The sequence below is a fragment of the Grammomys surdaster genome, unplaced genomic scaffold (genome assembly GCF_004785775.1).
Source record: "Grammomys surdaster isolate TR1022 unplaced genomic scaffold, NIH_TR_1.0 279, whole genome shotgun sequence".
NCBI classification, from domain to species: domain Eukaryota; kingdom Metazoa; phylum Chordata; class Mammalia; order Rodentia; family Muridae; genus Grammomys; species Grammomys surdaster.
Window position 1 is genome coordinate 11,715,998 of NW_021604720.1, and position 15,331 is coordinate 11,731,328.

The 15,331-nt window shown below is 38.7% G+C and overlaps 1 protein-coding gene across 1 annotated transcript in view; it reads right to left on the bottom strand.

Moving 5' to 3' along the window:
• Catsperb (cation channel sperm associated auxiliary subunit beta) overlaps positions 1-15,331 on the bottom strand; it is a 131,108-nt gene that overhangs the window by 38,859 nt on the left and 76,918 nt on the right. Inside the window, exons 15-17 of the mRNA XM_028777243.1 lie at positions 10,335-10,489; positions 7,176-7,330; positions 101-294 (exon numbers count right to left, since the gene is read on the bottom strand). Coding sequence (XP_028633076.1) covers positions 101-294; positions 7,176-7,330; positions 10,335-10,489 — 504 coding nt within the window. The remainder of the gene's footprint in view (positions 1-100; positions 295-7,175; positions 7,331-10,334; positions 10,490-15,331) is intronic.

Genomic DNA, 15,331 nt, shown 5'->3' on the forward strand with positions numbered 1-15,331 from the left:
CATATTAAAACTATTACATTAAAAAGGAACATGTAATCTTCTCAAAATTTAACTTTTAATTTTTGAAGCCAACAGAGATAGGTTATATTATTATACTTACCTTTTTTTTCAAGTGTAAGTGTGAAGTATATTTTTCCAGAATATTTAATTTCAAGATTGTTAAGTAAACAAGGGCTTTCCGTTGAGTTTTCCATTGCAAAAGGGTCTACTATTTTTGCGTGAACTGATGTCTGAAATCCCGCAGGCTCATCTTTATGCATAAATACATTTATGATATAAGCAACTCCAGCTTTTCTAAGAACAAATCAACAACCATAAAAAGAACGGATATCTGAGTGACTTAAAAGAGCAGGCATGATAATGTGTAATTTAAAAATAAAATCTACCAATGTTAGAATTGATAATAGTAATATACCAGCTAACAAATGACTCTTTGTCCAACAGTTGTTTAAACTTTTTAGCTATTAGCAAAATGACATATACAACATAATTTTTCACATTGCAAGTGAGCAAAAGTTATCTATACATCTATCTATCTATCTATCTATCTATCTATCTATCTATCTATCATCATTTAGTGCTGGGGCTCAAACCTAGTACTTCATGAACGTTAGGCAAATGCTATACATCCGTCCTACAAATATTTATAAGTGTCAGCATTCAGAAGAGATGATACTTGAATGGAAATAGATGTGAATTCACTATTAATATGAATATAAGGTAAGTTTCCTAGAAAGTATTTCACCAGTTCACATTTGAATGAAAAAAAAATTAAAAAAAAAAAAGAAAAGAAAAGGAAATGAGGAAATGACTGCTCCAAGGTCTGGTGGAGGCTAAATTTTATTGTACGTAAGATGAAGCTAACAGCCAGGGGCATCTGGAAGAGTACAGACTGACAGCCATAAAAGGAGGGAGTGGGGAGAAAGGACAGGGAGCAAGCAAAGAGAGTGAGGTAAGGTAGAGAGGGTTTGTAATCTTAGGACTGCAGAGATGGGTTCAGGCAGATGCATACACGTGATACACATGGGAGTGCATACACACACACACACACATACACATACACACACAGAGAGAGAGAGAGAGAGAGAGAGAGAGAGAGAGAGAGAGAGAGAGAAAGCAAGAGCTAGGGAGAGAGAGAGGTAGAGAGAGAGAGAGGGAGGGAAGAAGGGAGGGAGGAAGAGAGGCAAGTAGATGGCAAGTAAGGACAGAAAAAGCAATACAGGGAACAATTCATCATCAGGAAACTGGAAATGAGAAATAACAGAAAGTGACAAAATAACAAAACCCTAACACTAACCGTGCTAAATGCTGGCCAGATACGAAATTCTAATTTATTGTTGGTGGGAATGTAGAAAGCTATGGCAAGTTAGGCAGTTTATTTAATCTCAAAAATTCTTTATGGAATGTTTCTAGGTATTTATCTAAATGAACTGAAAAGACATGTCAATACCAAAACCTGCATGTAAATACCAATAGCATTTTGTTCATTGGGAGCAGCTGGAATGTCTTTTATTTGGTGAATAAGTTGGAGGTGAGGTGATAATCAGTATTTAACAGCACTGGGTGCTCTTCTAGAGGACCTGGTTTGATCACCCACATAACAGCTCACAAGCACGTACAACTCTGTAGCGGCATATTTTCCCCGCAAGTTGGGAGAAGCTTCAAGTGGGAGGAATAAGGAGAGGAAGAGGAGAAGGAAGAGGAGCTAAGGGGAGCAGAGATGGAGGAGGATGGAGAACCACGCATGTATTAAGAGCAGTCCTGGATAACAACTTATATCTAGGTCAGATATTGGGAAACACCTCTAACTGTGTGAGCATCTTGTTAATTGGGCATTATCAAACATGTAAAGCCTTCGGTTAATCTTTAAACTTTAGCATCTCATTTCTACCGGGTACCACGTGGATGACGGGATGGTCTGGGCACAGCCCAGCCTTGTGGAGACATATGGAAGATTGGCAGAGCCATGTCCCATGCTGGTGTCTTGTGGGTGGCAGGGTCAGTGTCTCTGGCCACCTGAGCTGGTTGCCTGAGTTGGTGGCCTGAGTCTCCACAGCAGCGAGAATATGCCTCTGCTTATGACCTCAGGCCTAGCCTAGTTGGGAAGACGGTGGCTAATTAAGAACAAGCAAGATTGGGAGCCGCCATTTTAAATATCTCCCTCCACACAACTCTACTTATAGGGGATCTCTTCTGGCCTCCATGGTCACTGACGGAAACACCAATACATCAAATAATAAAAGTAGGTGAATAGTTATATAAAATGTGGTCTAAACAGACAGTGAAATACTATTCCTCACTAGATAATTATCAAGTCATTAGAAGATAATAGGATAATACATATATATATATATATATATATATATATATATATATATATATATATATGCTTGTAACTGCTTAATCCATTTACTGTACTTGTGTACATGTGTACATGATGTTTTCAGGGCTGAAAACTTGGTATTGGACAACCAATGAAGGGACTCATTGCTGAGAAACACTAATTTTCTGGCTCTCAGCATTCCTTTTTGCCTATCCTTCCTTATCTAGTGGTGGGGCCTCATGAATTTTCCCCCTTCTGTGTTTCAAAAGGGTGTATAACTCCAACTATGTTGTATTCTAGAACAGGCAAATCTAAGGAGATAGCAACAATAAAAAAGTTGCCAGGGGCCGGGACGACCAGGATGACCAGGTGAGACACAGGGGAGTTTTATATAGCAACATTATGACATGTGCACTGCAGTGCCAATATACACTTGTCCCAACCCACGGAAAGGGCATCAAAAGTGAAATCTAGGTTGGACATGGAAGTACTCAGGTGGCTGAGGCAGGAGGATTGAGGATTTGAGGCCAGCTTTAGGCTACACAGCAATTTCCTATCTCAAAAAAAAAAAATGAACGCTGCTACAGTTATGATCTGTGGGTGAAGTTATGTATGTATAGTTTATTAGTTTGAACAAGTGTACAACTTTTTTTTAATTAAAATTTAAAAATCCACATGTTTTTTTAAAAGTTAAGCTCTTTGTATGTGAAGTCGATGGCTAGGGCCAATAGCCAACTCCATTCCCAAAGCTGTCCTCCAACTCCTCCCATTTGGAGTCTCTAAGTGTCAAGAATTGCTATTAGGTGATCAGGTACTGTGTGGTTCAAAAGGAAGAGAGAAATAAACCTTAAAAGAAGAAATAAGGGGGACCCAGGCAATTATGGATGGGCTTACATTAGGTGGTCAGTGTGTTCTGGAGGTAGGAATAACTGTCGTGTGGACAAATGCTGTATAACTATGTCGTCAATGGGAATGGACACATCAGACAACTGCTCTGACACTCTAGCTTGCTTTTTGTCTGGATCCCATGTCAGTGAAACTGCTTCCATCCAGAACATTCTACCCTAGAGTGCATCCAACTTTAAAGTGACCTCTTGGTCCTTATTTTAGCTACTCTCCAAGTGCTGGAGTGCTTTTGGAAATATCCTGTTTTGGGTTTAGATGCCTCCTTCCTTCTAGGCTGTTCTACCCCTGACTGCTCATTTTCAGCCTTCACACCTGGCCCCAACCCTGCTACTTGAATGTTTCTTCTTTATTTCCTAATCTCCTGCAATAGAGTTACTCATGTGTATGTGAACACCTGCCACATGTATGTGTCTGCTCTTTTCTGCGTAGAGTCATATATCCAACTGGCCACTTCAGGTTGTCTTCACACTGTCTTTTAACTACCCAGCAGGCATTTAAAACTGTATTTCTAATGTAGAATTTATATCTGCCAAATCTTCAAGTTCTTCGTCTCAGCAAAATGACAGCATTTCACTTGAGCTGCAAACCAAACTTCCATAGGATTCTTTTTAACAATTCATTTATTATGATGCTTAATGTTAGGTTTGTCTTACTATGGCTACCTGTGTGTACAGCACTTTTGAAACTGGTTTCTATATCTCCACTGTGGGTTGCAGGGATCAAACAGAAGTCATTAGGCTTGTACACCAAGTGTTTTTACTGGCTGAGTCATCTTATCAGCCACCTACCTGGTTCTTGATTCATCATAACCCTACCGTAATCCACCAAGTCCTACCTTCTCTCACGTGCACCTGTTTCAGCACCATTACTGCTCTCTTTTCACAGACCCTAAAGGGTTTGGCACCTTTTACTCTTACCCCGTTTCACTCTTTTCCATTGTAGTCAGAGTGAATATTTATACATAGGAATTCTTTCATTCTTCAACATAGCATTTCACAATGGTTCCTGCTGACATCCCCCAGGCAGCCTGTCTACTTCCATATCATATGACCTTTATCCTCTCACTGACCTTTTTGTTATGCCACCTCAACAGACTTGCATGCACTTGCCATCTTCCTGCTTATTGAACACTCCCCACATTAAGTCCTGGCCACTGGATTCTCATCTGAATTTCTTTTACTTGGACAGCTCTCTGCTAGGCACTCTGATATTTGTGCTTGGCATTCAATCCTTATATCCCATGTCTCAGATTTGTTTTCTTCATAGTACCTATGAGATCTAATTGGTTTTTCTCTATCCAAATGTATGCTTGTGTCTAGTCATTAGAATGTTGCTATAATTTCTTTGTTCTTTGTATTTTATCATTCATGTGTTGAGAATTGGTTCCTTGAAATAACATTAAGAGGTAGGGCTCTGTGGTAGTTATATTCATCAGAGTTTATTCTAGATAGGATATATATATTTGTTTATGGGTATTTGTGTTTTGCATGCATGTATATATGTGCACTGCATGCCTGCTGGGTACTGGTATAGGTCAGAAGAAAGCATTCAATCCCTGTGAACAAGATCTGTTTCCTCTGGAAGAGCAACAAATGCTTTTAACCACTTAACTCTTCAGCCTCCTGTGCTAGCTAGTTTTGATGACTAAATTGTCACAGCCTAGATTCATCTGAGAGGAAAGCCTGTTGGCATGTCTGTAGGTGACTGCCTTTATTGTTAATTGATGTAGGAAGGCTCATCCCACTGTAGGCAGCACCATTATCTGGGCAGATGGATCTGAGTTGTGTGTGTGTGTATATGTGTGTATACACACATATATAACAATATATAACAATATATAACAATATATAACAATATATATATATACCCCCATATACATATATATACACCCCATATATATATGTATATGGGGATATATATATATATATTGTTCAAATGTGAGGCAGTGATGTGACTAGCACACAGATTTGTAACTGATCAAAGTGCTGATAATAAATGACTATTGGTATGGCATAGTGGACCAGTGCTTATCCTCAAATCTGAAATAAATGTCCAAGCTATATCACCTCTCCAAGGCTCAGGACACATTGGGAAAGGGATGGCTGGAAAGAATGTAAGAACCAAAGGAAGGGGTAAAGTTGTAGGACTCTCTGTTGCGTGTACATAAAGTGGAAACTACCCCCTTGAAGTTACAACAGTTGTGATTATTCACAAAAGACTCTTACAAAAGTAAGCCTATTGACATTCCCTCACAAAAGTGATGGAGATCTCGAGAGATGCTTGAGGCCCCTCTCTGTCCCTAAGACATGATAAAAAGACATTGCTTGGTCATAACACAATCTGAAGGGAATAGAAATAACTTCCCAGAAAGAGAGAAGTACTCATCATGAACTGCCCCATTCGTCCTTTATTTTTATAAGATTTTCCCTGCCACATAAATCTTATGCTAAGTAAAATTGTGTGATCTGCTTCAGTTTGTGTCAATTTGATTCTTAGACTCAGATATAAAAATTTCCTAAATGGCCAGAGGTAAAACTTTTACTCCCCACAAATATATTCACGATAATTGACTGTATAAGTGGCTTTATTCCAAGTACATAAAGTTTCAAAACATTTCCAAAAGCAAACTTTTAAAGTATAGAAAATTACTATCCTAAGATTTTTCTAGAAAACAGTATTTATGAGGTTTTATAATCTTGTTAACAGTGAAAAAATTGTAGATAAACTTCACTTTTGAACACAGATGCTAAAGTCCTAAAGAGTAGCAGACTTAAGTCCAGAAGTTCAGGATAGATAACACAAAATGATAAAAACAGCAACATTGAGTCAATGACATAACCCATAACCCAATAACATAATTCATCAAAATTAAAGGAGTAGTTTTATGGATTAGCTTAATTTATGTTTAAAACAATTCAAAACTAAATATCCAAACCTTTGCATGACATGGAACTAGTAACTAAACATGGACCCTTCTGCCAGAGCATTGTGACCTCTTAATTACTAAGCCATTGCTTCTGCCACATATACCTGTTTTTGAGACAGGCTCTCTCAATGAAACTAGAGATGGACACATGGATAAGCAACCAAGTCAGGCACACATTGCATGCCTCTATGGTCACACGTGTTCTGGAGATCTGACCTCAGATATGTATATTTGTACAGCATATCTCCAGCCACCATATCACCAAATCATTTAACAAGAAAGATATTTCATTTTTAATGGGTTAAAAACTACAAAAGAGTTCATGTTATGGTGAAATGTTTAAAATATTCTTTTTTTTTTTTTTTTTTGGAGACAGGGTTTCTCTGTATAGCCCTGGCTGTCCTGGAACTCACTCTGTAGACCAGGCTGGCCTCGAACTCAGAAATCCGCCTGTCTCTGCCTCCCAAGTTCTGGGATTAAAGGCATGCGCCACCACCGCCTGGCTAAAATATTCTTAAATGTTTAAAATATTCTTTTAAAAACCAGGAGCAACAAGAAAGATATCTCCTATGTAAGGTGTTATTAGGCCTATAAAATGTAATAAGACAAAGGTAAAATATGCTAAGAAATTTTAAGAAAAACATGGAAGTTATTTGCAGGTGACATGGTTGTTTACTTAGAATTAGATCTAATTCTACTAGGAAAACATAAAGGAATATGAGGAAAATGCACCAGAATTATTAAAAGAATTTAGAGAATGCAATGTTACTATACAATAGGAAATGACAGAACTTTTGCTTCTGTATCAGTTACAAGAAAATAAAAATATAAACTCGTCTCTTTCCTTACAGCCATCAGGTAGACATATTTTTAATATTATTTGTGCCCTTCAAGACTTGTGCCGAGGCTTTATCCCTTTATGTTTCAGTGCTGTGGGGTGGAGACCAGTAGAGATGTGATACTTTTTCTTGCTTGTTGTTAACCTTGCTACATTTTTAATTAACTACAATCATTAATTACCTTAATGCAACCATTTTCCCCAATTGAAGATTTTTAAATCGCCTTTTCCACTGTGTGTCTTTAGGCATATTCAGAGGTACATATGCAAACAGAAACATTTCTCTGGCAGAGATATATTGTGGAACTAGAGCAGTTCTAATTCCCAAATCAGGCAGCTGAAATTGGAGAAAAGGAAATATTGTATGATGAATGTCTAATGCTTCAATTATAGTGTAATTCAAATAGCATGCCTGTTTCTCATTGATATCAAAATGATACTGCTTTACTTATTGATTAGAGTAATATACCCATATGATCTTTGGATATCTTTGCATATCTACATGTGTGAATGAGAAAAATCAGTTTTCTGCAGTGTAGAAAAAAAGAAGTTTGATAAATAATCCCCAGTTTGAAGTTTCTGTACCTGTGTAGGAGGGTGTGGTGGTGTATGTGAGGAGGTTAGAGGTGCAGATTTTTGAGTTGTGTTGTCTATGGTGACACCATCCTGAACACAGAAGATCTTGTCATGACTAGTTCTAATTGGAGCTCTAATTTGGTTCCAATTTGTAGTTTTGTCATGGAAGGTCCAATAAAGTGTCTTCCCTTTTTTTTTTTAAAGATTTATTTATTTATTATATATGAATACACTGTTGCTGTCTTCAGACACACCAGAAGAGGGCATCAGATCTCATTACAGATGGTTGTGAGCCATCATGTGGTTGCTGGGATTTGAACTCAGGACCTCTGGAAGTGCAGTCAGTGCTCTTAACCACTGAGCCATCTCTCCAGCCCCAAGTGTCTTCCCTTTGAACACTGCTACCTGAGTGCCTTGATGGTTCTGGCTTTGGTCTCCGCCAGTATATCCTATTCACTGAACTTACAGAACATCCAGACTGTCTCTTAAGGTACTGTTCACTTAGATTTCTGACATCTAACTCTTTTATGCACAACTGAACGGTTTGGAGTACTTTCAGTGGGTGAAAATAAAAATGAATGCCAGCTTCAAAAAGCTTGCTTGAGTTGATCCTGCTGCTTAGGATATCAAGTGTGTGTGTGTGTGCGTGTGTGGTTGTAAATAGTGCACAACCTGCTTGGTTTGGGACCAAAAGTCTGTTAGGAGCCATATCCATCCAATACTGACTCCAACAAACATTCCTGTCACGTTTTCTTCCCAGTGTTTGAATTTTTGGTAGTCACCAGCAGATAAAGAGTTAGGAAAATAAAGTGTCTAAAAAAACAGACCCTCAACCAATTTCCTCAATAAAAAAATCCGATACCAATACCTCAACTGTCACATAATTTGGGTAGTTATTTACTCTCTGGGTTCCTTACATACCTAATAAGGAAATGGGGAGAAATAGTTGTTATAAGATGGAAGAGTTCATAGCAGTGCCTGACACATCGTAAGGGCTAGTGATTACTTTCTTCCAGAAAGAATGCATGTATCATTTGTGTGGAGGAAAAAATAATATGGTTGAGTCAGAGTTCTTCCAACTTGTCCTGAGTATAGACATTCCGGTAGTTTCTCCATCTAAACAATTTCAAATGTCATTGAAGGGAGCTAAGCTGCTTTGTGCAAAGCAGTGATGCTAGTGAGATCCTGATGGTGGTTTTACTGGTTGTGTCTATCGGAGTGCTCACCTTATCTGCTTTGCCCATTTGCAGAATCCACACCCCAGACTCCAGGTACATGGTGACATGTCCCTTTCATGGAAGTCCTCTTTACTTTGTGTGTGCATTTCAGACAGAGGATGCTAAAAACACTTTTCTCTTGATCGATAGTCCTAGTCTGGTTTGTGGATAGATCATTTAACTAGTATGTGTCCTAGTTTACTTTCTAGATCTGACCATAAGCAACTAAGGGAGGAAATAGCTTATTTCAGATTATATCTATTAGACCAGGAGTGGAAACTAAGAATATACCTTTTGTTGAGAGCTTGGAGGCAGGAAAAGGAGCAGAGACCATGTAAGAATGCTTCTAGCTGTGAGTGCCCACCTTAATCATTAATCAAGAAAATGCCTCAAAGACCTGGGTCTAAGCCAGGTGTAGGCAATTCCTCAAGTGACATTCCTCTCCCAGATGTATCTAGGTTTGTGTCAAATTGACAGAACCAAACCAGAATAGTGTGCATATATGCAACATATATATACCTACTAGTTTTAGAAGTCTTAAACATGTATTGGATATTCTGGAGCTATAGTTATAAATGGTTGTGAGTCACTCTGTGGGTGAGTACCAAATTCTGGTCCTCTAGAAGAGTGGCAAATGCTCTTAGGCACAAAATTACCTCTCTAGGCCTAAACTGACCTAGAAAGAGATCCATCCTTTTCAAAATTTTCTTTAAGACAAATGAAACACATTTTAATCTTGGCTGCTTTGTTGATAAGTATTCATTTTTATGTCTATGTGCCAGTAATAATTTTCTTTGGTCCTCTCTCTCTTTCTCTCTCTCTCTTGATATACATTATATATTACAATCATTAAAAATATGTTGTACCTACTATTATCTGTGAAGGTCTGGAAAACTCTGCTCTATGTTGGCATTAAACAAGGAATAAACTAGTGATCAGGACTATTTAAAATGGAAGGTGTCAAAAATCATATTTCTTCTAAGTCAACATTGAAACATAGAAAATAGAGCCCTCCAGGATCCAATTCTTGTAACAAATCAGTTTTAGGTGTTTTTCCTGTTCTGCTGGGAAATCTTGTATGATAATAACTGGAGGGCACCTATGAGACTTAGAGAGGATTTTAGAGGTGTTATGTATAAATTTTTCCTCTAGCAATGAATGTTTGTCTTGATGGATCTAAATGTATGGCTCAGCTGTTAGGAGCACACACTTGATCTTTGCAATGGACCTGAGTTTGGTTCTCGGGTACCCTGCCAAGTGGTTTGCAATTCCCTGTAACTTCACCTTCAAGGTAGACTCAGCATACTTAACACAAACATGTGTACTCATATGCACACACATATACTTTTAGAATCTTAAAAAGGGATGCATTAAAGAAAACACCCTCTCAAAATACAAGCAAGCAAATAAAATACCCAAAACAACAACAAAACAAACCCCAACCAACTAACCAAACAAACAAAAGAAAGCACCCTCTCATTAATGTGCACATAGACTGTGCCATCTGCTATTAAAAGAAGGCAAACAGTTTCAACACATGTTACTGACCTTTCCAAAAAGACTGCTAGAACCGCCATGCCCTAAAAGACCTGTACCAGCGTCAAAGGTTTCTGGAGTCAGTTTGTGTATGTATCCCAATTGATCATAGTACACTGTGAAAATTTTATCATTAAATTTCCCCAATACAGTATATCTTTTTAATCCTGTTAGGAAATAAACAGAACCCTGTTGTTACTGATATACTACAACTAGAAGAAATTTTAGATTATATCTATGAAAATTTGCTTAAATTAGGGGTAGGAGTAGGGCTCTGAGACCTCTAAAGTAGTAAAATACATGCTACTTTGTGTTACAACTTTGGAAAGTCTTTTGCAGGTTCACTTCGTTATAGATCATGTTTGCCAAAGTAGGGGTACTAAAGAACAAAGGGGTTGTCTAATCCAAGGATATGGGAATTAGGTGTTTTGTTACCCTAGTAGTGTTTCCTCTTCCTGAAGGTATCAAATTGGATTTCTGCCTAGGTAGAAACCACGAGAAAAGCTTAGGCTAGCAAGCACAATCAGTAGCTACCACTACGATGTTGATATCAAAGAGAGTAAGTTGTATATTATTTAAGTCAAATATCCTAGGAGATTTTCAAGTAAGGTCCAGCTTGATTTCTGCGACCTATAACCAAAAAGTTTTATGTTTTCAGAAATAGAATCTCACTGTCTAGCTATGGTAGGCTGAGAGCAATGGTAATATCCTATGTTGTTATGAAGACATTTGGGATTCTTGCTGACCAGTGACTCACAAGGAGGTGTCCCAAGCCCAGCACTAAGATTTTTCTTTAATAACCAATGTTTCTGGGAATAGAGGGTGCCTGCATACAAGTTCCTTTTTAAAAACCTGTATTTAAAATTAACTTACAAGGTACTTCTCCCTTGTCTTTCAAATTCCCATTTACACCTTTAACCGCTGGTATTCGTCCCCCTCCTCTTTCATATCACATCCTCTACTGTCTTCTCATACTTTCATTCCCACTCCTTTTCTAGATTTGTGATCTTACAGAGCTTATAAATAAGACACAAATCTGACCTTTGATGTTTAGATCCAGAACATGGGAAATTATCTTTTAGGGCATGGGGTAACTGTATATAGTATAACATTTTCCAGTTCCTCCCATTTTCCTGAATAGCACAGGAAGAGATGCTACTTAAGAGCAGAGAGAGGTTTGAACAAAGAGATAAGAATGGATCGATTTGCATTCTTCTACATGCTGACCTCCAGTTGAACCAGCACCATTTGTTGAAAATGCTATCCTTCTCCCACTCTACAATTTTAGCTCCTTTGTCAAAGATCAAGTAACCATAGGTGTGTGGGTTCATTTCTGGGTCTTCAATTCTATTCCATTGATTTTCCTGCCTGTCTTTGTACCAATACCATGCAGTTTTTATCACTATTGCTCTGTAGTACAATTTGAGGTCAAAGATGGTGATTCCTCCAGAAGTTCTTTTATTGTTGAGAATATTTTTTGCTGTCCTGGGTTTTTTGTTATTCCAAATGAATTTGAGAATTTCTCTTTCTAACCCTGTGAAGAATTGAGTTGGGATTTTAATGAAGATTGCATCAAATCTGTAGATTGCTTTTGCCAAGATGGCCATTTTTACTATATTAATCCTGCCAATCCATGAGCATGGGAGATCTTTCCATCTTCTGAGATCTTCTTTGATTTTTTTTTTCTTTAGAGACTTGAAGTTCTTGTCATACAGATCTTTCACTTGCTTGGTTACATTCACACCAAGGTATTTTATATTATTTGAAACTAATAGAAGAGAATCTGGAGGAAGAACCTTGAATACTTGGGCTCAGGGGAAAAGTTCCTGAACAGAACACCAATGGCTTATGCTCTAAGATCAAGAATTAACAAATGTGACCTCATAAAATTGCTAAGTTTCTATAAGGCAAAGGACACTGTCAATAGGACAAAATGGCAACCAACAGATTTGGAGATTTTTTTACCAATCCTACATCCAATCGAGGGCTAATATCCAATATATACAAAGAACTCAAGAAATTAGACTCCAGACAACCAAATAACCCTATTAAAATGGGGTACAGTGCTAAACAAAGAATTCTCAACTGAGGAAACTCAAATGGCTGATAAGCACCTAAAGAAATGTTCAGCATTCTTAGACATCAGGGAAATGCAAATCAAAAAAAAAAAAACCATGAGATTCCACCTCACACCAGTCAGAATGAGTAAGAACAAAAACTCAGGTGATAGTAGATGCTGGTGAGGATGTGGAAAAAGAGGAACATTCTTCCATTGTTGGTGCAGTTGCAAGATGATACAACTACTCTGGAAATCATTCTGGCGGTTCCTCAGAGAATTGGACATAGCATTACCTGAGGACCCAGCTATACCACTCCTAGGCATATATCCAAATGATGCTCCAACATATAACAAGGACATATGCTCAACTATGTTCATAGCAGCCTTATTTATAGTAGCCAGGAGCTGGAAAGAACCCAGATGTCCTTTAACTGAGGGATGGATTAAAAAAATGTGGTATATTTACACAATGGAGCATTACTCAGCTATTAAAAACAATGAATTTGAGAGGTTCCTAGGTAAATGGATGGAACTAGAAATTATCATCCTGAGTGAAGTAAGCCAATCACAAAAGAACACATATGGTATGTACTCATTGATAATTGGATATTAGCCCAGAACCTTAAAATGCCCAAGATTCAACTCACAGACCACATGAGTCTCATGAAGAAGGAAGACCAAGTGTGGGTGCTTCAGTCCTTCCTAGAAGGTGTAACAAAATACGCAAGGGAGCAAATATGGAGACAAAGTGTGGGACAGAAACTGAAGGAGAGGCTGTCTGGAGACCATTCCACCTGGGTAGCCATTCCATGTGCAGTCACCAAAGGTAGATGCTGATGTGGATGTCAGGAAGTGCATACTGACAGGAGCCTGCTATAGCTGTCTCCTTGGAGGTCTGCCAGAGTCTGACATATTCAGAGGTGGATGCTCACAGCTAACCATTGAGCTGATCAAGGGGTTCCCAATGGAAGAGTTAGAGAGAAGGACCTGAAGGAGCTGAAAGGGTTTGCAGCCCCATGAGGAGAGCAACAATACCAACCAACCAGAGCTCCCAGGGTCTAAACCACCAGCCTGGAAGCACATAGGGAGGGACCCATGGCTCCAGCTGTATATGTAGGGGAGGATGGCCCTGTCAGGCATAGGTGGGAGAGGAGATCCTTGGTCCCATGAAGGCTGGATGACGAGTGTGGGAGAATTTGAGGGTGAGGAGGTGGGATTGGGGGTGGATGGGTGGGAGCACATCCTCATAGAAGCAGGAGGAGGGGGGATGAGATGGGGGTTCCTGGGTGTGTAGGAAATGGGGTAAGGGGATAACATCTCAAATGTAAATAATATATCCAATAAATTTTTTTTTAAAAAAAAGAGCAGAGAGAGGGGAGGGGAGAAGGAGGGAGAAGGAGGGAGGAGGAAGAGGAGAGAGAGAGAGAGAGAGAGAGAGAGAGAGAGAGAGAGAGAGAGAGAGGTGATGTAGTGGGGTTGTGGTATATGTGTGGTATATGTATAAAAGTTCTTCATGAATAGTTTTACAGAGAGAGGCCACACAGAAAAAAACAGCAAGACACATGTGAAATAGAACAAGTCCAAGTATGAGAAGGATCCAATTTGAACATATTTCCAAAGTTGATATGAGGCTAAGCAGAACAATTCATTCAGAAGCTGAGAGAAGCCAGACTGAAGAAGTAACCTTGAAATATTAGAGGATGTACAAAGGCTAGAAGCTTCCAGGCCTAGGACTAGGGGTATTTAGAACAGAAACCATAAAAAGGACAAAATGGCAGCCTACAAAAGGAGCAAAGATGTTCACCAAACCTATATCTGACAGAGGGCTGATATCCAAAATACAGAAAGAACTCAAGAAACTAGACAACAACAAACCAAACAACCCATTTAAAAAATGGGGTACAGAGCTAAACAGAATTCTCAACAGAGTAATCTCTAATGTCTGAGAGGCACTTAAAGACATGTTCATATTCTTAGTTATCAGGGAAATACAAATCAAAACAGCTCTGAAATTCTATCAGAAATTGGGTTACTAAGTTCAAAACTCAAGAGACAGCTCATGCTTGGAAGGGTATGAAGCAAGGGGAAGACTCCCCCATTGCTGGTATAAGTGCAAACTTGTACAACTACTTTGAAAAGCAATATGGCATGTTATCAGAAAACTAGGAATTCATTTACCTCAAGACCCAGTTATATCACTCCTGGGCATATACTCAAAAGATGCTCCAACATACCACTAGAGGACTTGCTCAACTATGTTCATAGCAGCTTTATTTGTAATAGACAGAAACTGGAAACAATCTAGATGTCCCCAAACTGAAGAATGGAAAAAGAAAATGTGTTACATTTACATAATGGAGTATTACTCAGCTATTAAAAACAATGACATCATGAAATTTGCAGGCAAATGAGTGTACTAGCAAATATCATGCCGAGTGAGGTACAAACCCAGAAAGACAAACACGGTATGTACTCACTTACAAGTGGATATCAGCTCTAAAATAAAGGATAACAATGTTACAATCCACAGAACCAGTGAAGCTATGTAATAGGGAGGGCTTAAGTTGGACAGGGAATGTGAATCTCTTGAGAAGGAGAAACAGAATAGACATTGCAGGTAGATGGGAGAAGAGACTGGATAAGGGAAGGGGTAGGGAGGGGAACAGGAGGCATCAGGTAGGAGAAGAATAAAGGGAGATGGTACTAGGAGAGACAACTGGAAGGGGACAGACATCTTTCAGATGAGCCAGAAACCCAGGACTATAGAGATTTCCAGGAACTGATGAGAGTGACTCTTAGCAAAGGGGGATGTAGAGTCTGAACTGGTCATCTTCTGGAATCAGGCAAGACTTCCATTGGAGTCATTGGGAAACCAACACAGGCACAAAAACTTGTACCTTCAATATGTTCTGCCTACAAGATGTGCTGGTGTAAAGGTGGCATAGAGATT